Genomic DNA, 27,179 nt, shown 5'->3' on the forward strand with positions numbered 1-27,179 from the left:
AGTTAGTATTTCATTTTTAAACAGTCACACAATACAACTCCAGAGAACTGTACCTCTTACAGTTTCCCATTATTTATCATGGCGACTAAAAACATATAAAGCACTTAGAACTTGTTTTAACCAACCTGAAGCTTTCACAGGTGGTTGTTTTCGTAAATCTTCAACTGTAACTGAATACCACACTCACAAACATCAAATACAGGTACTTTCCATACTGAGTTAGTAACAGCAGATAAACTATCCTGCAAAAGTACAGCATTACAAAAATATCTCAGTAAATTTTGATTGGAAAGACTGTATCTGAAAATTAGAATACTGCTTGTACATAAAAGCCTATAAACAAAAATCTGTCAGCAAAATCAGTAAGTGGTTCAAATATGTTAACAGTTGTATTAAACAACACTTAGTGGACTAATAAACAATACCATTTGAAAATAACTCTTTAGGAAGCTTGTAGTGAGTATATTCACTGAATACTTTTGCACTACATCATTCACAGTCTGAATCAAACTGTTTATGGCAGGGACACCTTCTTTGGCACAATTCATTTAAAATTAAAGCAAGCTGACCACGCTTATGTAAGGCAAACACGTATCAAGGCAGAGCTGTAACAGAAAGCCTGGGATGACAATGACAGTAATCACCACACCTCTGTGTACAGATCGTTCTTAAAAATTATTCTTTTGTAGCAGTAAGAGATATTTGCCAAACATTTTAGTAAGAAATTGCAACTCCTATACCTTCAAAAGCACACCATGAATCATTGCTTCCTCAAGAGAAATTATCAATATTGTGTCTTCTGTCATCAGTGTTACATAAAGCTGGAACTGAAAAACCACAGCAAGTATATAAACTTAACATATTCTGAAAAAATGAAACTAAACCAGAAGAAATAAATCTAAAAATTTTCTGAAGTTGACAGTTACTCATAGTAGTGATGATAGTAATAGTAATAGTAATGATAATGACTTCTATTACCAAGAATTCTACTTTCATATGTAAATCCAGGAAAAAAGGAATCAAGGAAAAGGAATTTGGTAATATTAGTTGAAATGCAATAAAATTTGACAAAATTAGGCTTCTAGCATACACCCCAAAAATGTCAAAGCTTGATGGTATCCGTGGAAATAAGTGCACCAATCTAGCTTCTGGAGTTCTTCAGAATCTGGAAGTTATAAATAAATTCAGAACCAAGAAATCCATTTTCAATTGCAGGAAGTTATTAATTAACAAAATGTTACCTGCAGCAAATTTGTAAGCTATCAGGAAAGAAAATGAGTAAGTTAATTGACTTCTGGTTTTGGAGGAGAAAAACATTTAAGTCAATTTAATATATGAGTATTTAATTCAATGTTTTTTATACAAATCAGTTGGGCATGTTATTCTGGAGACTATTTTTGAATGTATTTCTGAATTTTCACATTATTCAAGTTTTTCTTTTGAGAGTGGTGAAAGAAAGCAGTGGTTGGGTGGGAAAAAAGTGAAATCTTTATTGGGTTATATTCTGCACTTAAGTGTATTTTTACAGCCAATTTTATCAATCTCATCTCTCAAAAATCTGTACTAGGAAGACACATCTAATATGGGACAACAGCAGTTGGACCTCTTCATAAAACTACTAACATATCCTACATTCAAAACCTGAGTGCTGCAATCAAATACTATGCCTGCAAGTCCCTGGGTGAATTTCTCTCTCTAACTCCTCCTTCTCACTCTCCCTCTGTTCTCCAATATTCATAGTTCCTTCATCTCTGACATGAAAGCATTGGACTTCAAGTTGAAAATCTTGTTTCTTTTCATGGAAAAAAAGAAAAGAAAGACAAAACAATGCTCGTTGAACATACAGCAATTACTCTAAAAGTAAATCCAAGCATGATGGTATTTTATACACTTCTGTCTTCTTATCACTGAATAGGAGCATGCTTCTGTCTTTTCTAAAAGAGTACTGAAATTTGAGTTATAGAAGTGAATGTGAAGAATTTTTTTATTGCTGCCTCTGATGACTAGCATCAGCACTTACTTTTTGCAGTCCTTGTGTCTTCAAACTAACAACAGGGGTAGAGACAGACACTTGTGACTGAATCAATTCAGTGATAGCTTTCATCTCCATAAACTGAGCTATTTCATCTTCCAGAAGTTTTTTCTTTTCCCCTAATTTCAGCTCCTCTTCTTGATGTATTAGCGCAAGATGTTCAAATTTAGTCAGTACCTATTTAAAGAAAGCAGAAAAAATAGCATTTCCACAACAGCAACACAAGGTGGTGATATCACAATATAAAAACCCTCTGCAAATTAACAGTAAAATCCATCTCAATTTGTGTTAATAGTTGTTAGAAATTGCAGTTATTTCCCCACACTGTTAAGACTAAAAAACAGCAATACAGAAAAATAATAACTTTTATCAGACTGTTCTCATGATCCATGCTATTACACTCAAAGTACAGGTGGAAAACATGGGAGGCACTACATGAATACCAGATTTCCTACTACGTTTTACTGCACCTTTATTATATCAAAAATAAGGAAGCCTTTAGAGATGAACCAATTATCAACAGATAAATTAAATCAAGATGTGTCAAGTAGAATACAGTTCCCTAAAACCAAGTGGGGAAGTGTATATTGATCAGATTTAAATATTAGTAAGTACACAGAGTAGGTCCGGTTGGAGAGTTACTGGTAGCCTGCAAGAAGCTAACTACTTTCTACAGTAATAGTTCTCTGATTGGGGTTTTTTGACATACTAATGAATTTCAGTTTCCAGATGTATTTCAACCAGTTTAAACCTACTGTGAAGTTGTGTCTGACAACAAAAGGGTACTTTGCCTCTCCTCGTCTCTCATTTCCCCCCACACAAATTCTCCTAGAATCCTGCTTTTGCAAAGAAGAAACTAAGAATTAACTAAGACTATAAATGTAACAGTATGCCTGTTGTGCACAGCAGAGCTGACAAGTTGTACAGGTGCACCTACAAGTTTCCTCTAAACGAAGGATGTGAAAGAAATCTGAAGTACAACAGAAACTCCTGGTTTCCTTTAGTTTCCAGATACCAATACAGCAGCAAGAGTACACAACAAATGTTCTTTAGGAGTGAGATTGCATGATCACTTTCCCACATCAGGAAGTTGGATAACTAATATCCATTCTGCTGCAATATGCAGAGCTCACAAACCACTTGGTATAAATCATACAAGGAAAATATCAAAGGGTAGCACAGATACTGTATAAAACCTTGCTGAACCTGCTTTGAACATGGCTAAGCGTTCTTCCAGTTGGACAGCCGCATCCTGAGAAGGCCTGAATCTTTTTCTTCTCCACAAGCAGCATGGGGGCCTTAACAGATTTAGAAAACAAATATTAAGCCGCCTTCTTATTTAAAACACGTACCTGAACACCTCACAAAAACTGCTACAGCTTTGCTGGGGGACTGAGGTACAGAAAAGAACATTAATAAAAATACACAGGTTTCCAATTTCAATTAAACCAGTGTTCAAATATAAATACACAAGACCATGATAAGTGTCTGGCAGAAAGTAGATGAGAAGATCCTATCTTGCTAGTACAGCTTGACAGGGCTAAATCTTCAACAACATAGCCAAGAAATATTCCACATCTTCAAATAGTCTTAAGGCAGCTGGGAATAGATGAGATTTTAAAACAAGAACCAAAACAAACCAACAGAATACCAGACACACACACTTTCAAACCTCTCAGCATGAGGGTTGAGCTTAGATTTACTAACTGAATCTGGAAGTCAGGCAAACATGCATGGCCCACTCTGGAAAACCACCCACGGCATTTTTTCCTAAAATCTTGGTTTTTTACAGAGCAATCTATGCACAAAAAGCACCTACTGTGTTGTTACGGCATACCAATGTTTCTTAGCACGCTGCTAGAGAAGACAAAGAAACACAACTACTATATTCATCACTCTCTTACTTCACCGTATCAACTCCTACTCTATAGACATGTACCAGCTATCCACCAAAGCCTTTAGACCATAAGATCCTGCCTTTCAAAAAAACCAGTACCATTTACAGAATGACAGAATCATTTAAGCTGGGAAAGTCCTTTAAGATCATCAAGTCCAACTGTGAACCCAGCACTGCCAAGTCCACCACTAAACCATGTCCCCAGCTGCCACATCTACACATCTTTTAAATACCTTCAGGCATGGTGACTCACCACTTCCCTAGGCAGCTTGTTCTCCAGTGCCTAACATACCCTTTCAGTGAAGACATTTTTCCTAATATCCAGTCTAAACCTCCCACAACACAACTTTAAGTCCATTTCCTCTCATCTTGTCCCTTATCACTCAGGAGAAAAGATGAGCCCCAAACTCACTACACTACTCCTTTCAGGTAGTTGTAGAGAGCAATGAAGTCTTCCCCGAGCCTTCTTCAGTCAAAACAACCCCAGCTCCCTCAGCTGCTCCTCCTAAGACATATTCTCTTGTTTGCTGGTGTCTAATCAATCTGCTAAGCCAATCAACCTGTGTAATCAAACTGCTTTTGATTTAAAGTGTTACTGTCCTCAAAATATTAGGAAATTATAAATATCAACCAGTGATTTTGTTAAGAACTTAGCTGTTCCAAAGCTCAGAAAACAAACTCAAGACAGACAGGCATGCTTGCCTGTTGCTCTGCCTCTTCCAACATTGCTGCTTTCTCGTTCACTCTCATCACAAATCGTTGCTTAATCTCCTCTTCTTTTCTTTCCATTTCAAGGAAGAACTTGAGCCTCTTTGCCTCAATGACTTCCTGCAGACTGAAGTTCAAAAATGTAAGCAACTCTCCAGCACGCTGCTTTACTCAGTGTGGAAAACAATCTAGAAAACTATGTAAACAATTAATACTCATCTGAAATATTAATTTCTACAGCTTCCCACATAAAAATTCATAAATACCTAAACAGAAGCAAGCATCTTATCTATTTTTTTTATTTATGTAAACAACCCTGAGTAAAATTATTTATGCTAACAGCTCCTGGGCAATTTACATTTCAAAGTGAATACAGCACTTTAGGCATCTCATGTTCTAAAGACTTGATTTATACCTTTCTGACTCCAACATGCATAAGCTTCTTCATTAAGTTACTTACTACTAAGACACTGAAATAGCCAGAAAAATCCCCCAAAATTTCTGCATTGTGAAACCTCAGTCTTCAGGTAGGACTGTATAAAAACAATTATTCTGGAGCATTAACATAACAAGAACTGATTGTTCCTATATGAAAATGAAAGAAAATAACAGGATCTTCAAAATATATTGCACTCTCTTTTTGTAATGTCAAAATTTAAATATGGCAGAATTACATTAATGTAGAATAAATTCAATTTCCTAAGTAGTTCAACACCCAAAACACAGGGTTACTTTCCAACATGCAACAGCCAAAACCTCAAGACTGCTTGTTTTTTCCTGAACCCTCTCTTCCAGAAGCAAATAAACTGCCTATATACTATACTTATATTTGAAATTATATAGGAGGAGTAAATTAGTTCAGATCATTGAGCAACTATCTGGCAAAAGAACAAGTCAGCAAGTAAACATTTCTTTACTTTTAAATCTATGCCTCCCTTCTCTTTTCAGTACACAAGATAATTTTTTTTTTCCTCCAAACAAGAGGTACTTGAAATTGAGATACTTCTTTCATGTCAAAGTATATCATGGCAAATTAAAAGATGCTAGTAATTTATTCATATGAATAAACTACTAGAGGTTTGACATTTTCAGGGTGTATACTACCACTGTCAGGCAGTGCTGGCAAGAAATGCTCTGCTTTTCAAGGAAAAATGAATGGAGCTTGTACACAGATGTAGCTCATACACCAAACTGCCTTTGAAAACAAACCTCCTTAATGATACAAGTTCTTCCATCAAAACATTTACCACAGACTTCTCTAAGTCACATGATTCCAGAGAGTAGAACTGGTGGATCACAGCTGTGTTAATGGTTATTGGAAACTCAAAAGCATTGTCTTCTATGACATAGGGCTTAGAAACAGATCAAACCATGGATAATGTTCTAGCTATTTTCTGGGGCTGTTCTCTTACACCCCAGTGTAAGAACACTTCCTGAGTGCTGACTGGTCAGCCTTCCTCAGCTAACATGAGTTACTGTCCTTTGCCAGGTAACTCATGCCTTCCACCCTGATGTAAAATAAATAGGTATGTATACCAAGTATTTAATTTTGATTTATACTTTTAATACACATACATACTTATGTACCAGTTTTTGTTCATTTACTGTTTTTATTTAAACCATTTATAAATGGAAAAACTTACCAAAAAAAAAAAAGAGATCTAAGGAGTTAATTATTTAGAGTAATCTAAACTTAAACAGCTCTCGTCTGTATTTAAATTTATGATGACTGGGCAGTTTCCCAGTCCTAAAGTTTCTTATTTGTATTCAAAAAATCATCTAAAGAGACAGAAGAAACATCTTGAAATTGCACAGGCAGACAATGTTTGTAAGATATCAAGGTCAGAGCACTCCTCCTATTCTATCTTATTTTATCACTACATGGCAACAAAATAAATTCAGAACAATTAACTTTTTGTGTTTGGGTTTGTTAGGGGGGTTTTTAATCAGCTATGAAGTAACTTAAGTCACCCTGAAATTCTAAATCCCTAAATCCACATGAAACAGGGACATGGTTTTCACACAGATTAATTTCACACAGTATTAATTCACACTATCTCTAAGTTTAGACAAAAATGCTACAGCACGGGTTTTTCAAGTGCTAGCAATCTCACACTATACACACTTCTGCACCCAGTGTCAGTTCTGCTAGATAAAATGCTGCCTTTGGGTACAATAAAGCTGCTAGACTAAGTTAACATGCTGCAATCCCACCTTCATTTCTTTATGTGGACATCTTTACACCCAGACTAGGTTACTTTATCAGGTAAAAGCAATTTTGTCTTGAAAGAAGTAAAAGATTAACTTTGAAGACACTGGACTCAGTAAGTAATCAAATTACACATAGAAAGGAGAAATAAAAGTGTATTTTTTAAATTTACTGTGTGGGTGGTTGTGAATGCCAGTAAGTGTTCAAGTGGAAGTGTGGAAGTGTTCAAGGCCAGGCTGGATGGGGCTTGGAGCAATCTGGTCTGGTGGAAGGTGTTCCTGTCCATGGCAGGTGGGTTGGAACTAGATGGTCTTTGAGGTCTCTTTCAAGCCCAACCATTCTATGATCCCATGAAATATTCTCTCCTCCTGGACTGAATTGTTCTGGGCATCACTGTCCTAGGTTACAATGTAACCAGAAGTATGTATTCTGTCACCAGCTGTTAAAACCAGGTGGGGCAGTGTTCTTTATCTCTTCCATCACTCACCCCTGGTAACTCCCTCCAGCGGGATATCTTCTGTTAATGGAACATCCAGCCTCACTGCATGACTCATAAAATTACATCACCCCATTGTGAGATGCTCCGCCCAGGGGGAGGAACCCAGCATTCCTACCTGCATATATTCTGAGGTTAGGAACACCACAGTCAGCCTTACCTACTGGATTCCCAGAGGACAAGAGCTACATAACCACCACTGGACCTTCAGAGGAAGACCAGACCCTTCTACAGGATCACCGCTTCAGCAGAACCACATTTATCATTTCACCAGGACTGCAGCCACCATTGAATCGGACTGCTACCAGCACCCTGCCCGGCAGGCTGACAGGTTGTATCCTGACTCTGTCACTGGTTTTGTACTATTGCATTTATTTTGAATTCTCCTATTAAACTGTAGTTCTGGTTTCATGTCTCTCACTAGTTTGCTTTCAAACTAGTACAATCACCAAGACAGAACTAACCCAAAATTTCCTTTTGTGTTTGGCATATCATCAACACAATAACCCAAACACTCCTTGGTTTTGGAGATTTGGGGAGGAAGGAAAAATGGTTCACCAAATCTTAAGCCAATCCTTTCAACATTACTACATCCACTGCTCAAAGTAAAACATTTTTTGGTTTATCTGAAGACTGGTTTTACTGCTTCTCAGTTAGCACATTATAAAAATCAAGTTCACAGGTTCTCTTCTTCTGGCTTAGACATCCAGAATGTTACACTCTGTACAAAGACACAAAATTTAAATGTTACAATTAATGATTTAAATAATGTATTCTTATTGAGGTTTTGGAGTAAGGGATTGTGAAAAAAGTCTACGCTAATCATACATACCAGCACTACCACCTGCCTTTCTACAGAAGCATAGCTGTGACATACAGTTTTTCTGTCTGCATGAGACTGAAAGAATGGAAGCCTAAAATTGCAAATGAGACACATTATGTTCATAAATAAAGATTCTGAAGTGAATTCAATTCTCAGTGGAACTTTGAACAACTTAGGTATTTAAAGTTTGTTCAATTCAACTTTTAAAAGCTTTCAAATTTGAAAGGAACACCTGTAACTTTTGCATAGCATTTGACTATCAATTAAGGTATATCAGAAAAACTAAAAAAAACAAAGATTAACTAGTGGCAGGTATTTCTAGCATAGTGCTTTGACTCAGTCGACTGGCTCAGTTGCTATTGAGCAATAATAAGGATGCAGTAGATCTAAATAATTAGCAATTTTCCAGTAGAGGCATGAAAAACAAGTATTTTGGGTGTGGTCCGATCTCATTCTAAGATGGTTAAAATATTTAGCTAAAATGCAAAGGTCTGCAGCTGGTCAGATGAACTCCACTGCCAAGTGACTTCTTAAGAAAAAGGTCTAATAGCCTTTCAAATGTTAGGTTTCTTTTCTTAGATGTGACAACAAGAGTTATGCCAACCTTCCTCTACATATAAACTTACTCATATCAGTGAATCCTTCCTGGTTTTCTGTCATCATCTTCAAAACAGACTGAAAAATAAACATGTTCAAGAACTGCAAGTTCTGAATATCCCAGTTGCAGGGAGGAATAAAGCATGGAATGATTCCCCACATACTGAGAAACCAAGATGCTTACGTTACAACCATGTTTAATTGCAATTATAATGAAGAACAACTGTAATTATGATGACAGAAAAACAACTAACCCAGAGAATGATTAACATCAGCGAATCTAAATATGCAAGCAGAGAGCCTGAATTATCAATCCTCAGCTTTTTTCAACAGACCATGGTCTATCAGTTTTCTTCTTTCAAAACAAAAATGTCCCCATAGGCAACAACTGAAAAATTGTTAAGCCCATAGGCTTAAATTGAAAAATGAACTTAACAAAATGTCCAATTTTGAAACACTAGCAATCCTCTCCTCCCTTGCAAACACCTAGGCTAACTAGGTGTGTGTGTATATTTAGAAGTTTGTTTTCCTGGAAGCACTCTTCCTGTCTAGATTTCTGTTTTCAATTATTCCAAATTTTACCGTTTAAAACACCTCAGCAATTATCTCTCGCTGAGAAAAATCTGAAACTAGGAATTTGTGTTCCTAATGAACATAATTGGACCATTGAAAAGGCAGGACCAGACCATGTACCCACACAGAAAAAGCTTATCTTTACTTTTCAACAACAAAGAAATGCAAATGCCAATTTTAAGTAGCAAAAAAATATAAAATTATAAAGTTATAAAAAATCCACTTCCTGAATTTTATATCCAACAGCTACTGCATAAGATGCATAAACCACACCCTAAATACTCTGCTATCTATTGACTTCATTACTTCATTCTTAGAATGCAACTGCAAACTAACAAATTTAAAAGTTATTATGAAATAGCTTCACCAAAAATACTGAATTAGGGAGTAGGTGTTTTTGAAAGTGCACAAGACAGTCACTTCAGACCTCATTTATTTTCCCTAGCAATAAGATGCAAATATATTTTTCTATTGTGTGCTGAAAACATCTCTTTCCACATCTCCCATTAAAAAAGTAAAACTTGCCAACATGTGTTTTACACACATGTAGGAGCAAAAGCTTTTACAGATGTCTGCCCAAAACCTATCTCACAAGGTAGCTGGACATCCAGGAATTACTGGTTTTGTTTTGCAGTGGCATACAATTTTGGATTAATAAACTGCTGTCCTACTTCTAAATCTGAAAGAATGGTACTGGAACTTCACAAGCAGCTTCTTCACAATATGCCAAAAGGCAGAGCACATTAGCTACTCAAGTGTCAGTGTTCAAATGCTACAAACAGCCAATTACTCAAGTCTAGCTGAGGTTGTCTAAATTTACATTATTACCAAATTTAGTATGTAGACAGCTACATCACAGGCAAAAATAAGACTTCTCAACATGCCTTTTGATGATTACTTACTCAAGTAGCATGAAATTTTAATCTTCAGGCATATACTGCTATGCAAGATTAATTATACTTTAAAACTACACCTCTTAGAATCCACATGTATATGTTGTGAACATCTTTAAGGAAAAAGAGGATGACAATTTAATAATACATTTTTGCCTAAAACAACTGGATAGTCCCTATTCTGAAAGTTATTTAAATGTACAAGCAAACTGGGAAGCACTGAACTTCCTCTAACTAAAAAGACATTTTCTATCACACTGTTGAGGATGACACTTTCTACTGTTTCCTCAGTAACTTGACAAAACACCTTATGGGTAAGGCTGCATTAGTCTGCCAATTACACTGCATACACATCCTCTAAATTCTCTCCCTTTTTTATGTTATCATAAAATGTCTCTCCAAAGCACCACACACCTTCTCTTTCAGACCTCAGTGTCTTTCACTATGCCACGTTATGGAGGGACAACCACATCCATCCTAGTCTTACTTTTCCTGTTGCAGTCAATCTGGAAAAAATTCATTTTTCTAGATTCTTATGGAATATCTATTCTCATCCTTCCAAAACAATGACATTTTCAATAGATCTGATTTATTTAAACTAATTACTAAGTGTACTGTCTTGCCAAAAATCTCTCAATAAAACTGACATCTAGTGGGCCATACATAAAAACTACACACGAAAGAGAACTCAGCTCTTCTGTATATCCAAAAAGAGAAACAACTTCTAAATGAGCTCTTAAGTGTAAAGTACTGGGACATTCTGATGTGAACCTGCCACTTTATTAGGCTGGTAACAAAACACAAACTGTGTAGGGGTTTTACAAAGACAATTCCTGTGTTTGTAGAAGAAAACACTTCTATGGATGATGGTTTTTATAATTTAACTCTTATCCTAAGATGGCTGTACACCATGAAATCCAGTTTAAGAAAAGCCAAAGGTAGTGGAGTCAATATTGCCCTGAGCAAATCTCTAAAAAAAGTCTTCTCTAGACAAGGATAACAAGACATCGGCTGTTAACACAGGTTCTTAAACCTAAACCAAATTAAAATCTACGGTTAATTTCAGTTGGTTTTAAACCTCTTTCACCTTTGGTTCTCTTTTTATGAAATGGATGTATTCCTTTCTTGGTAAGTCAAGAGACCACTGGTTCAAGGTCAGCTCAAGATCATCTAAATGAACTAATCTGCAAATGTGCCTTTGTTCAAACAATGAGAAACTGTTTTTAATGCAAAGTCTTACTCTGTTCTCATGCCTGCTTTAAGTCAGCATTTCCCAGCACAACTACACAGTAACAGTGCTTTGCTTCAAACTATGAAGGCTTGAACAACTCCTGAAGCAACCGCTCTTCCCCATCAGGATTCTGACCAGTTAAAAGTACAGTCCCATGCATTAACAAAAAAAGGAAGCTGGAAGAGGGAGACGAGAGAACTGGAAATAAAAGATTATAAACAAAATGCATATAGAAATTTTAAATGCTTCCTGCAGAAAGCCGCTTTACTACATGAAACAACCGAGTGTCCATAACCCTCTGCTTAACTTTCCTTTAGAATCCTCTTTTAACTCCCTACAGTCTAGCAAGAGATTTCTTGACCTGAAAATGCTAAGACATTTGTTATTATGGCAGATAATTTGGGAAGTCAACAGCGTAACCACTTATTTTGTAAAAGTTTTTGCTTCAGTTCCTTCCGAACCTGGAGTCCAATCAAACCATTATTCAGAATCAGACATCCTTAAGAGAGAAAGTAAAACATAATACCAACATATAAGGAAAATAATTTAAAAATTCATAAAGTGCACGTACCAAAAGAAAACAGACACACTTCCTTCCTAAGAAAATTTAAATCCTCAGGTTTATTATAGAAGAGAAAAATTTCAGAAATACAACTGGCTTTCATGTTTTTAAAAACAATGCTCATTGAAACCCATATACTTCTCCATGAAGACAACTGAATGAACAGCTACAACCTCAATTAAAAAAAAATATTCTTTCCTTCTTAGAAAACCTATTTTATGTATGAACCCTGCTCTGCATTGGGCTGATGTGAAGTGAATGGATGCTGAAAGCAAGTGCTGCACATGAAGTCCTTTACCTGATAGGCTTGTTCTCAGGGCCAATGTCTCTGCAACCCAATTTTTCCAGTCTGCAGCGTCTGTACAACTCATAATATGCACAAGTCTTCTCTCTTAAGTCTTCCATATTGGTACAAAGCATCCTGCGAAGCTTTACAGTGTCACAGTGGCTCTCATTTTCCACTAATCAGTAAAAAGATTTTATTATTATGCAGAAGTAGAAAATACATTTTAAACAGCATCACTTATTTTGTTCACTAAATATACTTCTAGGAAAAGGTATCTTGTTGTTTATTATACCTCTTATACTTCCTCATCATTTCTAATATACACGCTGACATACTGAAGACCTGTAAGTACTGGTGAACGTATTTCAACCCATCCTGATTTCCTGTTTGAGCTGAACAACAAACACCACATTTCTCTCTTTTTTAACCCTCTTCTTTACTGACAATCACAAATGTTTGAAATTTGGTAGTGCTAGAGGCACTGCCACTATACTAACCTACTCAAATACTACATACACCATCTCATACCTTAATTCCAAGGATGCATCAGTGTGGACGAAACTACCGGTTAGTGCACGCCTCAAAAATTAATTGTTAAATTCCTTAAATTGTTGATCCAAAATACAGTCAGCCTGGCATCAGTGAAACAGCCCCTTGTATTATTGGAGAATTTTATACTTCAACAACAGCAAAAATCTTGTAAAAATACTTTTAAGAATTCCTTTACCTTTTACAATGCCCCAAGGGTATTGACGAGCTCTCACCATTTTGTTTCCAATTTTCACCTTTTCCATACTTCCTACCACAGCAAATGGCAAATGACCCTGTAAGAGTCATACCAATAAAGTCTTATCTGTCAGCATTTTTATGCTAAAACAGAAAAACACTTCAGAAAAAAATTAGGGAGGAAAACACCATTTCAGGAAAAGCCAACAGGAAGTTTCAAACCAGAAACCACTCTTAGGACATCAGTAGCTAGGCAGTATCTATTGATAAAAAACTGAAACTCATGAAGAGGGAATGAGAGCAGTGCTAAGTCCTGCATGTCAGGAGGAATAAGCCCATACCACAGCATATGCTGGGGGCCGACTGTCTGGAAAAGCACTTTGCAGAATAAGACATGGGGGCAACAATCTTGTGAACAGCAGGTTGTTCCTGATTCAGCAGGACTGCCCCAAAGGCAAAGGCAACCAACTGCATCCTGAGCTGCACTAGGAAGTGTCAGCCCCAAACAGAAAACTGGTCTAGAACATATGACTCACATTCAGTCAGAGCTCATCGTATCCCAGTAACACTTACGTGACAACCACAGGTTGGAACCTGTGGTGGTGTGGTCACTGCTGTGGGCTTGGCACAAAGACAGGCTGGGCACTGACTGCCTGCCTGCTGACCCAGAACAGCTGACCAAATAAAGGAACACCATTACCTGGAAAATAAATCACTAGCAGAGCATGGAAGTGGTAAGTAACAAACCACCACGTTTCCCCACAGCAAAAGGACCTGTTACTGATGGACAGCTGCACATTCTCACTCCCTGGCCAGGTAACAGAGGCTAGGACTGCAGAGCCATGGGGTCTGGCATCCTGGCTCCTTTTCCCTACTTTCAAACCCTGGTACACACAAACATGGTCATGTGCACCTACAAAAACAGGCACAAGAGCAGCAAATACAGAGTGCTCAAGGCAAAGCCATCTAGCTTCACAGCCTTGCAGAAAGCTGGCAGCTACCCCTGGGACAATGAGAAAGGACAACAGAAAATAAGCTAGAGTTACATCTGACTTCTTCATCCCAAGAGAAAAATCTGTCCTAATTTCAAAAGAAAGTACTAAACCAAAGAAAAAAAGCAGGTGGAAGACTTGCTGTGATAAACACCAGAGAAAACTGTAGACATGAGACACCTAAGTATCTTCTCTACCAGATGTAAAATTTTATTTGTTGAGGAAAAGAGCAAAGTCAATCTGTCCATCTATAATAGTAATTATATATTAATCAACCAGATATTAGAAAAACCATTTAGGCATGGGAACCTCTTTTCTGTTACAGATATCAACACCAGAGGGACAGGAAGATTTGAAAGTAGGAAAAAAAACCCCAACACATAAGAGCTTTTTAAGGAGAGAGGAAAAAAAAACCAAACAAACTTGTGACATGCAAACTTATAAGCTTAAAGACAATGGTGAAAGCAGTGACATTTATCAGCAGAGAATGATGCTTTAGTACTGAAATATCAATATTTTTGTCATTTACTTACATTTATGATGGTATTAATTTCAGAAACAGTTTCATCATCAGTAGGAAACTGGTATATCTGGATGCCACTACTAATTAATTCACTCATTATTTTCTTCTTGAACTCCTCTAGCTCAGCTTTAGAAATGCTGTCTGCTTTGCCTATAACTGGTATAATGTTCACCTATTAATGACATAAATTATACAAAATGTGTGAGACTTCAATTTTGAGGTGGGAACTTTTGTAAATAGAATTATTTTCTAATAAGCTGTTTAAAACTTCCCCCACAGTCCAAAATTTTCCATCAATTAAAAATATTCTCAAAGGCATCATTTAACAAACTAGCAACCAATTATTCAGTATACTCCCTTAAAAGTAATTGATTCTAAGAACAAGGAAGGAGGTCTCACACAGCGAAGTACTCAAAAGAAAGCAATGCCTACTTATTAACTAAATGCCATTAAGTATTTATATCTCTGCTAAAAAATAGATTGTTTAGTTCATAGCAGCAAGGGACATGGCTCAGGTGTTAAATGAAAGCTGACAGTCTAAATACACAAAGAAAAGGAAGCTGGCTACCAAATCCTGCCTACCCCTGAGCCTCTTCCTTGGGTTCCTTTCAGCTACATCTTCTTCACCTCACCACTGCAGCACAGTTTCTCAAGTGTCTGACATGAGCAGAGGAATGACAAAGGCTAAAACATCTTGCTTTTCCAGTCTTTACACTAATTATTCAGAACACAGAATTCAGTTCTATTAAACTGCCCTATTTCCTAAAATAATTATGGCAGTAACTTGGAAGGCTGTAATGCCAATTTTTTCTTACAAATCCTATTGCCACTCCCAAAATACACATTTTTCAGAACTAAATGCAAATAATGAATGCCAATATCCAAATATTTTGAAAGAACAATATAAATAACTCCTCCAGATTTCAGAAGATGAAGAGTTTTACAGAGCTCCTTGATCACAGATGCAAAAAGGAAGGAGAGGGAGGGAAAAAAAGGAAAAAACACACATACTTTCTATTATTCTAAATATTCTGTCTGAATGGAAACACCTAAATGTCAAGAACAGATTCAAAATGGATATTTTTCAAATAAGACTTCTCTCATAAGCAAAGTGTCCCAAAGAGTAAGAAGCAAGCCAATTCTGAAGTATGACTTCTAAGGTTACATGATGACAGTCCTTAATTGTGTAGCATACACGATCTAAGCATATATGGGGTAAAATATCCAAAATCAAATAAAATGATGGAATATATTTTTTTAATAACTGAACTAATTTAGAATTGTATAAACAATCTGTTACAGCTAGGAGTAATTCACACCTTCAATCAAATTAGCTGGGGGACATCAATTTAGGTTTTCTCTAATATAGGTCTAAAAATAGATGGAACACAAAGTCCTCAGAATTAAATTAACCTCTACTCTGTTTCTTCAACATGAAACTTTTTCAAGCACTCATTAATTAGGAGAGGATTTCTTAGAAAACAAATAGGAGAGGAAGTCTACCAAGGAGAACAGTAAAAAGCAAAATCATCAGAAACTGTGATTACAGCTGTCAACACTGACATTAAATCACCACCACTGTATTAAAATTGAAAAGCATAATATTTACTCTGGTTTTAGATAAGCAACAAAGAATGAAAAGAAATACACGTATTTGAAATTACTGTTGGTTGCAAGAGCAGGCTGATTTAAGTGTATCTCTGTGAATCAATATAAAAATTTCTGAAGATTCTTTCTGGAGGGAAAAAAACCCAAACTAAATCCTCACAATACTGACTTAACCATAACCTGTATACAATTCTGCAAGAATGAATTAGAACTGCAGAGCTCTTAGATGAATAATCACTATTCCCAGCGAGAAAGGGTACAGGGAAAGATTCCCTTTATCTGCAAATGAAATCTGGCTGGTCTGTGATGATGCCATCCTAAGCAAAACTACAGGATTTTCCAATGTCTAAATTCTTAGCTAGTCATCCAACTCATAATAGAGAAAAATAAATTGACCATAGATACTCTGGTTTTTTTCTTCAAGGACTACAGAGTACAGGATGAACCTAGTCTATTCCAAGAACCCTCTCGACCTCTGAGCTGTGTAATCTGGTATTGTTTTGTAGCAGCAGACCATAACAAAAGCACACAGTGCACACTGTAGTGGATTTAGGAAGACACTCAAGACATCTTTGGACACAGATTTACACATCTGATGGATGCATGTGGCTGTATCATCTTCTTTTTACGGAATTCTGTACTCAGTGAATGCACCCAGGGACTTCCACATCCCGGGAAATTCCAAGTTCTTCATTACCACTAGAACAATGCAGTACTAAAGCACCACAAACATGGCTCCACAACGAGATGGACACTAAACTACAGCTAAAGCATATAACTCTTTCTGTGTGTATATGGTATTTCCGTAGTAAGATCAGAAAGAAGAATCCATTGCAAAGGGATGAAACAACAGATTTACATGTGGTTCATGCACACTCTGTGCCAAAACAGGACTAAAAATATTTGCAGTAGGTGGCTAGAAGCCAAAATTCCCCAAAGCAGCATTACTTTTGGTTTATCCTCATTAGAAGTATTTTCTCAGGATACTGGGACTTGAGGATCTATATCCTTTTCTTTTGAAAGAAACACTTTTAAAGGAAGTTCAATAAAGAGAGGGCACAACCTAGAAACCAACAACATAGCACACAGAAATGACCCTGCACTCCCCTACCCTTGTACCACTGTATCTTCCCTCTGCTTGCTCTCTGCTATTGAGAAGCTCAAAATGCAAAATACATCCACAAACAAAATAACAAAAATCCCAAATGTGCTTATCAACCACAAATGTGGACTAGACAGCTGATTTAATCCTTGTTATCTTGGAGAAACTTCTCACAAGCAAGAAAATGCAGAAAGAAAATTTAGCAGGAGGGGCTCTAGTAAAGCACAAAGGAAATGGCTAAAGGCACAGCAAATGCATTTAAGTTTTCAAATTTCTCAACATTTCAACAAATTAAATCCAAATAATATAAGGTTTCTTAAAATTGTTTAAACATTTAGCTTCATCCAGTTCACACAGCCCTATTACAGAAGAAAGTTAAGGATTTAGAAAATGCAAGTAATTTCACTAGAAACTGCTATTTTAAAGCTTTCTAGACAAATCAAGATGTTAAAACACTACTGCAGCCTATCTTAGACAAAGCCACGCTGGTGGGGTGCTCTGTTCATGGCACATGCCTCTTCAGTTATCTATAACTAAGATCTTCACAGTGCTGCAGAGCTTTTTATATGCCAACTTTCCAGCAGTCCCAAAACTAGAAACAAGCTTAATTAGAAATACTACAGCACTTACGGAAGGTACCCTATCCAATCTCACTACGATGTTTACAGTTTAATAAAAGTAAAGTTGCTGTGGTTCTACCTTTTTTACTATTTTTTCAAACTTTGTTATGCTTCTTTTTTCAATGTTCTTGCTGGATGTCTCTCTCCTTTTGACTTGTAAATCAACAAGTGATGAACTGCAAGCTACTTGCAGAGCCCATTTATTCTGAACTTAAAGTATACCAGTGCCAAAAAAAATTACAAAACCAAACACATCAATATAGAACTGAAAGGTGGTAGTGGACCTAAAAGCTACAAGATGCTTTAGAAAGTAAGACAAATTCTTGGAACTGTTTCCAAGTCTTACCTTACTGTCTAGGCTTCTCATAGTTAACAAATCTATGGTTTTTAGGCAACGGCCTGTAGGTGAAATGAAATAGAGGCAGACATGGATGCGAGTATCATGGTAGCTAAATAAAGAACGCATAACTTTCAGTTCCTCCTCGAGATAGGCTTCAAACTGTGCATCTATATAATCCACTATAGGCTGATAGCTGCAGGAAATAAAATTTAACAACCAGATATTAGCTACTCCTAAACAGAGACAGACTTAGAAGGGAATTCTCTTGTATTGTTCCGTGGATTTTTGCTTTACATGTCAAAAGGCTGCTCAAGTAGGGCAGAAAATTACATGTACAGACTAATCTTAATTTCTGAAAAGCTACTCAAAAAAGAATTGTGCATCTAATACAGACAAAACACTTCCTACCTGCCATTAGTGAAAAAAGCTACATAAAGTTAATTATGATTATAATCGAACTTCCCAAGTGATGTTTTTAAACTTTTGCCATTAAGTTGTCGAAATGCAGAACTCTTATATTTAAGAAAGACACAAAAACCTCTTAGGTAGAAGAAAAGAAAGAATGCGCAACTAATAGTACCAAGAAACAGGATGAACTTTATCTTCTGAAGTACTGTGCATGAGAGAGCTCTTAAACAACAGACAAAAACTAAAATGAGAAATGTTAGAGAAAATAAATCTTATTTATAGTAAGTACAGTTTGAGTATACTTTATCCTACTTAAAACCAGATTCTAATGTGCTTTCAAAAAGAAAGTTTCGCTAGATGTAGAAGCAGTGCACCCTTACATTTCTTCTACTACACAAAGTTCATAAACCAGATCAAATTCTATTGAAATCCAGAAGCAAGTGTTACATAACAAATTAAAAGAACGAAAAGGCACCTCCTATACCACACACCAAAACCTCTAATATCTATACTAGTACCTACTTGCATCTCCTTCATCCAATTCACTAGCAGTAGCTATTATCCAGTCATATCATAAGGCATAGCTCTCATGATAATCTTAAATGTGACTAACCTTCTTTTATTATATGAGTACCACCATTTAGGTACTCATATAGCATAAATTCTTTACAATTAAGCTGAAAGAAACAAAATCTGCTGAGACAGTTCAGTACTGTAAAACCTTAAATTCACAAAAGCAGAGACTCAAAAAAGTTCTGAAAGCCACCAGTGTGCTGCCTCTGCATCTCCCAACTTAGCTGTCCAAAAAAAAAAAAAAAAAAAACCAAAGGCCTTCGGTAATCCACATGATGTTACTTTCAGTTTAAGGTCTTCAACATGTTACAGTCAAACTGTTAAAAACCCTGTAGATCTAATCTATATAATATACAGTACTTTATAACCTGCTTGGCTGTTTAAAAACCCTCCCATTGACCTCCCTGCTTTTCTCCACCCCAAAAGATACTACTGCATGTACATACATTTATAAAAGATTATATCATAAAGAAAGGGGCAGAGTTCATCTGATTTATAAAATAACTTCCTACATGAAAGACAAATAGGTTTACTTTGACACACAGCGAAAAAGTTAACCATCTATTTGGAACACATGTAAGACAACCACTTACTACAAAGCCCAAAGAAAAATCAGCTGGCAATTGAGACCAAAACTTCAGCATAACATAGTGACAAGAGGGCACTTACCTATCTGCTTTGTTCATCTGGTCACCAAATCCCACTGTTTTTACAATGGTCAGCTTCAAAACAACATTACTTTCCTGGAGTTCACAAGTCTGGGCTCTAAGTTGTACACTTGACAGAAAATGTGTTGATGGAGCGTCCTCAAAATTGGTGTTAAACAAACTGCTCATCAAGGCTGATTTCCCAATTCCAGTTTCCCCTGAAGGTAAACAGAAGGGTTTGGGAAGACATTTTGCACATCAAATAAACACATAATAAGCACAGAAATTGTACACAAAAACTTCTCAACTGATTTCTCTGAGCAAAATGTATTTGTGCATTCTTTTAGTGAGCACAAAATATATTTTCTTTTTTTTTTTTTCATCCTACATATACAGGTAAATTACCAGCTAATGAGTAGTGAGCAGAACAGTATCTTGACACTGATTTCTTTAAAAGTGAGAATTAACTTCCTATAGATTTAAAAAAGTTAAGTAGATAGATGTGAAAACAGAGATTAAACAAAGGGTTTTTAAGAACAAGGGTAAAATACTAGAGCAAAGCATTTAATAAGTATAAAAACACTACAGTAATACCACCTGGGAATTTTAGAATTTTTTTAATCTGAAGCTCTTTGTTACGAGTGTAAGCCCAGTTTACTCAAAAGAACCCAAAAGGCTGCTGATAAATGAATAAATAACTGGCATCCATTTTCAACATTTTTTGGTCTTCGCATTGTTTACAAAAATGCTATATACTAACCCAAGAATGAATATAAATAAATAAAGCTGGGACAAGGGGTGGGATTATAGTGCATGCTTAACATTAAAGAAACTGTTTAACACCACAACTGGATTTAAATTTCAGTCACTTCCTAATTTGGGTATACCACTAAAGCCTTAAAGCACCCAGATACTACTCACCAATGCAAAGAATGTTGAAGCAGAAGCCATGCTTGATGGATTTCCTAACCAGTTGGTCAGGTAAGCTATCAAACCCAACATGTGCAGACAAGGACAAAGTTCGACAGCCATCATTTTGCTACAGAAAAATACTTTAAAAATATCAGTTAACCATGACAACAAATTAATTCTACTAGAAAGCTAGAACTCGTTCCTTATGATTTCACATGCAACGAAGAAAAGCCAAAATCTGGGAAAAAAAGACCTGTCAAATCAGCTTTATTCCATGATTTGAGAAAAAATTTAAATTTACTTTACAGGACAACTTGCAGGCTTAAAATAAAGTCCAGGTTTTGCAAAAAAACCCAAAAAAACCAACAAAAAAACCCCCAACCAAACAACCTTATGAAACATGAATGAAATAAAGTAGACAAGTCCAACTGAAAATGTAAACTAAAAAATGTAGGGAGAAAATAGATCACAGTTGGCTTGCTCTTAGAAATTAGGAAAAAGTATTAAAAACAATCTAAGCATCACAATTCAAAATAGAGAGCATAATTAATGAGAGGAAGGTGCGTGTTATCCAACGGAACTCATTCTGAGGAGCTGGAACTGAAATTGCTATTTAGGTAAACTAATACATTATCCACACTCATTATATGCACCAGAACTCTGAGATAGCATTATACTGATTTCATTAGAAATATCTAAAGGTGCACATTCCTTTTCAAACATCAGCTAGCAATCTAGAACCAGGACATCAAGGCAGTGAGCATACTAAAAATGCATAAGGCTAAAGGAAATACCTTGGTTCACACAAATGAACTGTATTTTTAAACAAACATTACATATCAGAAGTAGAAACAGTGACAGGTCCATGCTATTCTTTCTCTTTTATTTCCAATCCACATGGAATTGGAAACCATTACTGTTTCCTGCAAACATGCACACAGTTAACAGCAGGAAATTTTTTAATTTAGCACTTAAAGCCCATAAAAGTGACACCTTTCCTAATAGGTATGCATAGCAAGACTCAGAATTATTGTAGATAAAAGGATATGGACATTCCTCACAGCAAATACCCATCCTCTTCTTGATTTGCACAGGACTTCCTTGTATGGGACTACAGACTGCACTGCACTAACTGCACCAACTCTCATTTTAGACTACTATAATCAGATAATTCCATTTTAGACTAACATGAGGGAAAATGCATGTGCAAAGTGAACAATTTAAAGAGAAAATACGACATCTCTGGATATATATATAAAAAAAAAGTACATTGAAAGCATGTCTGAAAACAAAATTTCTCAAGCCTTCTACCAGAAGACAATTACTATTAAAAAGTGCAGAGAGACACTGAAAACTGTCAGTATCCTGTCCATTTAAAGACAAGTGTATCTGAGACAGAGTGGCGGCACATCTAAGAACTCTAGCTACTCAGTCTGATACTCAAAGCACCTCTATTGCCACTAATATAAGATAGTTCCTCTAACACAAACTATTCAGCCTCCACACCAAAAACCAGTGCAAGAAGCTCAGCATGAGTGCAGAAAGGACGCCCTTCATCTTCATGTCACCAGGCAAAATCCCAACCGTGCTGGGCTGCCCTCAAAACCACTGCACTGCCATTCGTAACACTCCAACAAAAAAACTGTCGCAGGAATAAATTTATTTCCTTCTGATGTCCAGGTGTTAGAAAGATAAATTACTTTGTCAGTAGAATTGCCTTGTTAAGGTTTAGGACTTGACATGCCTCAGTGATCTCAGAGCTGGGGGAGGTTAACAAAGCTTGGAGAGAAGGATGTGCTAATGGTACCGGACACAAAGAATGCAAAATTTACAGGCCACAAGGACATTTGGCAGAACTCCCAATATAAGGAAGAATCTAACAAAGCCAACTCAGCAACTATGCTGAAATCAGCTCCAACTAACTCAGCTCCAAGGCAATTTTGGCAGGAGGAGATTGTGACCACCAACTCATGGACCACCAACTCAAGAAACCCACCAACTCAAAAGAAGAGAAAGATTGCAAGTGTGGCCTAAGTAGCATGACAAACGAGAGAATCACTAACCAATAGAAGGTAGAACACTAATTAAGAAAACTATGCAACTAGTAGCCAATGACCCTCGATTTCCCGGCTTGCTAGAATGTGTAAATGTAGTTTTGATGACTGGGCAGCTAGCACTTTGTGGGTTATCACCTAGCACCCTACTTTGCACAAACTAGAATAAAGAAATAGAAGTATCTTGTCTCAGTGTGTAAATTGTTGCTGCCTACCAAGCAGCGAGCCCTTATTCAGCACACCACCTCCCTTCCTTATGGAAGAATCACTGTGTAAACCTATTCCACCTGACCACAACTGAAGCATTCTCTTAATAGAAAAAAAGTAGCCTACATTTTTCCTTCTGAGATTTTCCAAGGACATCGGCTGTTTGTCCCTAACATCAGCACCTCATACAGCTTCACTCTGCTATTGTCTAATAAATATGCAGAGAAATTAAGTCCACGAAACTGACCACATGATACCCACATTCTTACTGCTTCCAAAGAAATATCACCTAATTGATCACCTAACTGATCTAAATCGCATCTCATTCCTTCCCTCAACCTCTTTTTTAAAGGTTGAGCTAATTTGTCTGGATTTCTCCAGATTCATTACACTGGATGGGGCTCTGAGCAACCCGGTTCAGCAAAGACTGTCCCTGCCCCGAGCAGGGGGGTTGGAACCAGACAATCTTTTTTAGATCACGTCCAACCCAAACCATTCTACAGTTCTATGATTTAATCAAATATTTGGTTTATATAAAGTTGTCTTGCCCATTAAAAACAGCATAAAAAACCCCCATAGCCTGAGACAGTGCAACATTTAAAAATTATTCTTTCTTTCAGAAAGAAACTAAAGAAATTATTTTCTTTTAAAATTGCCAATTATTTCTGGCTAAAAGCTCACAACACCATGCCATTCCGAAGCAATAGCTAGGTCTCAGACTACTACCACTCTGCATAAGCCTCTGCAGAACCAGACCAGCAGTCCAAGCAAGAAACTAGCTTGCTACTGGGCTTATAGAGGTGACTGGAATTTGCCCTCCAAAACTTGAAGAAAACCGTAATCAGTGTGTGCTTATGCAGAAGGTGATGGTCCCGCCAGCCCCAGGCAGCTACGCGGAGGCCCTGGGAAGGATGCCATGCCCTCATCCGCGAGGGTGGACATCACCACATTAACGTGCCCATGGGCAGCCCAAATGTGGTTCTTCCGAGCCCCAAGTCGTCCACTACTACCAACAGGCACAGGAACTACACTCCAGGGGGACGTGCGGCCGTGTGGATGGGCTCAATGTCTGCAGAACATAAAGTTGACAGCTTTGCCATTACGCAGAAGTAATTCTTCAGTAGCCAAGATTCAACTTATTACTTGGAATACGCGATACGCCACGGGAGTGCTAAGAAGGGCGGCATCTGAAAACAAGTTCCTTTAACAACAAGTGTCCTAAAAGCCTGGCAGCTCTGGGAACTAGACGGCGTGAGGAAGGAGCCTTCATCTCTGCCGCTAACCCGACCTGACGCGACCCTCACCAGCGCCCAGCACGGAGCCGGGGCAGCGCCCGGCTCCCCGTAGCGAGAGGCAGGTGGCACTTCCACCTCTTCGCACGGTGTGACCGCCGCCCTCCTTCCCCTCCTGGTGCGGGCGCTGCCGGGCCCCTCCGCCCCCTCAGCCGCGCCGGGCTCACCCCCAGGGCAGGGGCTTGCTCACCAGCCGCCCCCCCCACCGCGGAGAGGACTTACCGCGTGCCGACCGGCATCGGGAGCAGCCATGGCCCCGCCAGGCGAGGCAGAGAAGGAGGGAGGAGAGCAGGGAGGCAAAGGCGCGGCCGAAGCTGCCACCGAAGGGGAGAGCCACGCGGCGGGGAGGAGCGCGAGGAGGGGATGCGCTGCGACTCCGCCGCCGAGGCGGGTGCTGTTGGTGGGCGCCTCCCGGCCGGAGGGCGGCGCGGTGCCGCCGCCGCGGCAGTGATTGCCGGGCATGGCTCCGCCGGGAGGAGGGGCTCGGGCAGCGGCGGCTCTGCCGCGCCCGCACCACCACTGCCACCACCATCACCAGCAGCGGCAGTAGCAGCAGGAGGAGCGCCGGCGGCGCGATGGGGTAGCGGCGGCGATGGCGGAGCCGGCGGAGCTGCAGCAGGAGTCAGTGGTGCGGTTCCTGGCGGCGCGGGGCGGGCGGGCGCGCAACGCGGAGCTGCTGGAGCATTTCCGGGACTGGCTGAACCCCGCGGAGCCCTCCCGCCGCGGCGCCGCCCGGCACCGCTTCAAGGAGCTGGTCAACGCAGTGGCCACCGTGCGCCAGGAGCCCGACACCGGCGTCAAGTACGTGCACCTCCGCCGCCGGTACTGTGCCCCGGAGCCCCCCGCCGCCGCAGCCCCCCTGACCCCCGGGGAGCAGGAGCCTGCGGCGGAGAACAGCGCGGAGCAGCCGAACTCGCCGCCCTCCCCACGGGCAGGCGCTGAGGAGACGCCGCCGGCAACAGGCGATGATGCCGGCAGCCGCCCTCAGCCCGCAGGGCAGCGGGGCGAGCCGCCCCGGCCGAGCCCGGCGGTGGCTGGAGGCCATCGGAGGGGCTCCCGGCGGGGGCCGCCGCCCGGGCGCAGCGGAGGCGGCGGCGGTGAGGAGACCGCGGTAGCGGCGGGCCCGGGGCGGCCCCCGCCGGTGGACGAGACGGGGGCGGCGGAGGGAGCCCCCGGGGCGGCGGCGCAGGGCGGCGGCCGCCGGAGCCTGCGGGAGGCGGCGCGGGGTAGCTCTCCCCAGCTGAAGCGCGGCGCTCTCCCCGGCGGGGGCCGCGGCCGCGACTCGGACAGTGCCTCGGTAGCCTCGTCCTCCGCCGAGGAGGAGGGGAGCACCACCGGCTCCGTGGCACTGGACCCCCTGGAGCACGCCTGGATGCTGTCGGCCTCGGACGGGCGGTGGGAGAGCCTGGAGGGGTTGCTGAGCTGCGAGCCGGCGCTGCTCTGCAAGCGGGACTTTATCACGGGCTTCACGGTGCTGCACTGGGCCGCCAAGCACGGGCGGCAGGAGCTGCTGGCTACGCTGGTCAACTTCGCCCAGCGGCACGGGCTGCCCGTGGACATCAACGCCCGCACGAGCGGCGGGCACACGGCGCTGCACATCGCCGCCATGCACGGCCACGCCGAGGTCGTGAAGCTGCTGGTGGGAGCCTACGACGCCGACGTGGACATCCGCGACTACAGCGGGCGCAAGGCTGCGCAGTACCTACACCAGGGCACCTCGGGGGACATGCGGAGCCTCGTGGGGGCCCTGGAGGAGGAGGAGGAGGAGGAAGGGAATGCTGGCAATGGGAGCGGGCGCTGGAGACTCTCCAAGGTGTTGCCATCTAATCTCATGAACTACCGGCTCTCCCACCACCACCACGGCACTGGGGAGGAAGCTGAAGGCACCGATGGGGCAGCGGTGCCAGGCAAAGGCAAGGAGATGACCAGGAAAGCCTCTGGCAGCGGACGGATGAAGCCTCGGCTTAATAAGATCCGCTTCAGGACTCAGATCATCCACAACACACCCTCCTTTCGTGGTGACACTGAGGAGGAAGAGCATGAGGAGAAATCCCTGAAATCATCATTCAAGCTCAGGCCGAAGTCCAACGTGTTTGGATAAGGCCGGGGAGCATGAGGTCTGGGAGGTGAATGCACGGACCAAAGTGCCCTCAGGTGTAGCGCAGAAGGTGAGGCAGGTACGAGTAGGTGCTCATCTACACTCATGGACTCCGGCCAGATGGGTCCTGAGTATCTATCTTCCTTTAACTTCCAGTTCAGTGTCAGTGAGCCCAGCAGGTCAGCAGGGCTCTGGGAGCCCACAGCTCCTGAGAGCAGCTGCTTCAGCCGGGCCTTCGGTGCTGAAATGGGAGGCAGTGGGTGGGTTGAGAAACGCTGGGGTGTTTAAAAGCTGTGCTCCTTTCTGTCTAAAAGCAGGCTTTGGGATCATAAACCTGTGTTAGTGGATCTACTAGGATTAGTGAGGTGAGTGGGGGAAAGAAAAGTGCAAATGCTTTACTCTTATGTTATCAACTGGTACTATAAACTATTAGCAAACAACTTCGTATGTCAGAACACCTCAGCAATATACAAGTATACCTTAAGTTTCTCTTTAGCAGCAATACCACCTGGCACAATGTGGGGTTGGGTACACAAACTGAGATGGTAGAGAATGGTTTCCTGTCAGAATCCAAGCTTCAATCCGTCAAAGAGTTGAGCCTGTGTTGACTTTATGCATTGAAAATTGCTTGATTTGACATCATGAATATATTATTAAAATTTTTTTTAAAAATTCCATTGCACTGCAAGCAATGAATAAAGTTAACCATGTGCAGAAGTCTTTGCTGTCTGAGGTACTACTGAGCTTGCTTATCGCTGTTGGAATACTAA

At 40.0% G+C, this 27,179-nt stretch overlaps 2 protein-coding genes across 2 annotated transcripts; one reads left to right on the forward strand and one right to left on the reverse strand.

Moving 5' to 3' along the window:
* Positions 1 to 134: 134 nt before the first annotated feature.
* SEPTIN10 (septin 10) lies at positions 135 to 24,773 on the reverse strand (the record flags this gene model as incomplete). Its single annotated transcript, XM_082277844.1, has 11 exons — positions 135 to 242; positions 2,021 to 2,209; positions 4,632 to 4,757; positions 8,184 to 8,256; positions 12,320 to 12,482; positions 13,035 to 13,131; positions 14,559 to 14,720; positions 18,225 to 18,411; positions 19,869 to 20,064; positions 20,768 to 20,885; positions 24,534 to 24,773. 11 exons carry the CDS (start codon positions 24,771 to 24,773, stop codon positions 135 to 137), a joined length of 1,659 nt encoding a protein of 552 aa, XP_082133970.1.
* A 130-nt stretch (positions 24,774 to 24,903) lies between these two features.
* On the forward strand, positions 24,904 to 26,412 carry SOWAHC (sosondowah ankyrin repeat domain family member C; the record flags this gene model as incomplete). The annotated part of the gene is made up of 1 exon (XM_082278619.1): positions 24,904 to 26,412. One exon carries the CDS (start codon positions 24,904 to 24,906, stop codon positions 26,410 to 26,412), a length of 1,509 nt encoding a protein of 502 aa, XP_082134745.1.
* Positions 26,413 to 27,179: the final 767 nt, after the last annotated feature.

This window comes from Coloeus monedula, assembly GCF_965178545.1.
Source record: "Coloeus monedula genome assembly, chromosome: 3".
NCBI classification, from domain to species: domain Eukaryota; kingdom Metazoa; phylum Chordata; class Aves; order Passeriformes; family Corvidae; genus Coloeus; species Coloeus monedula.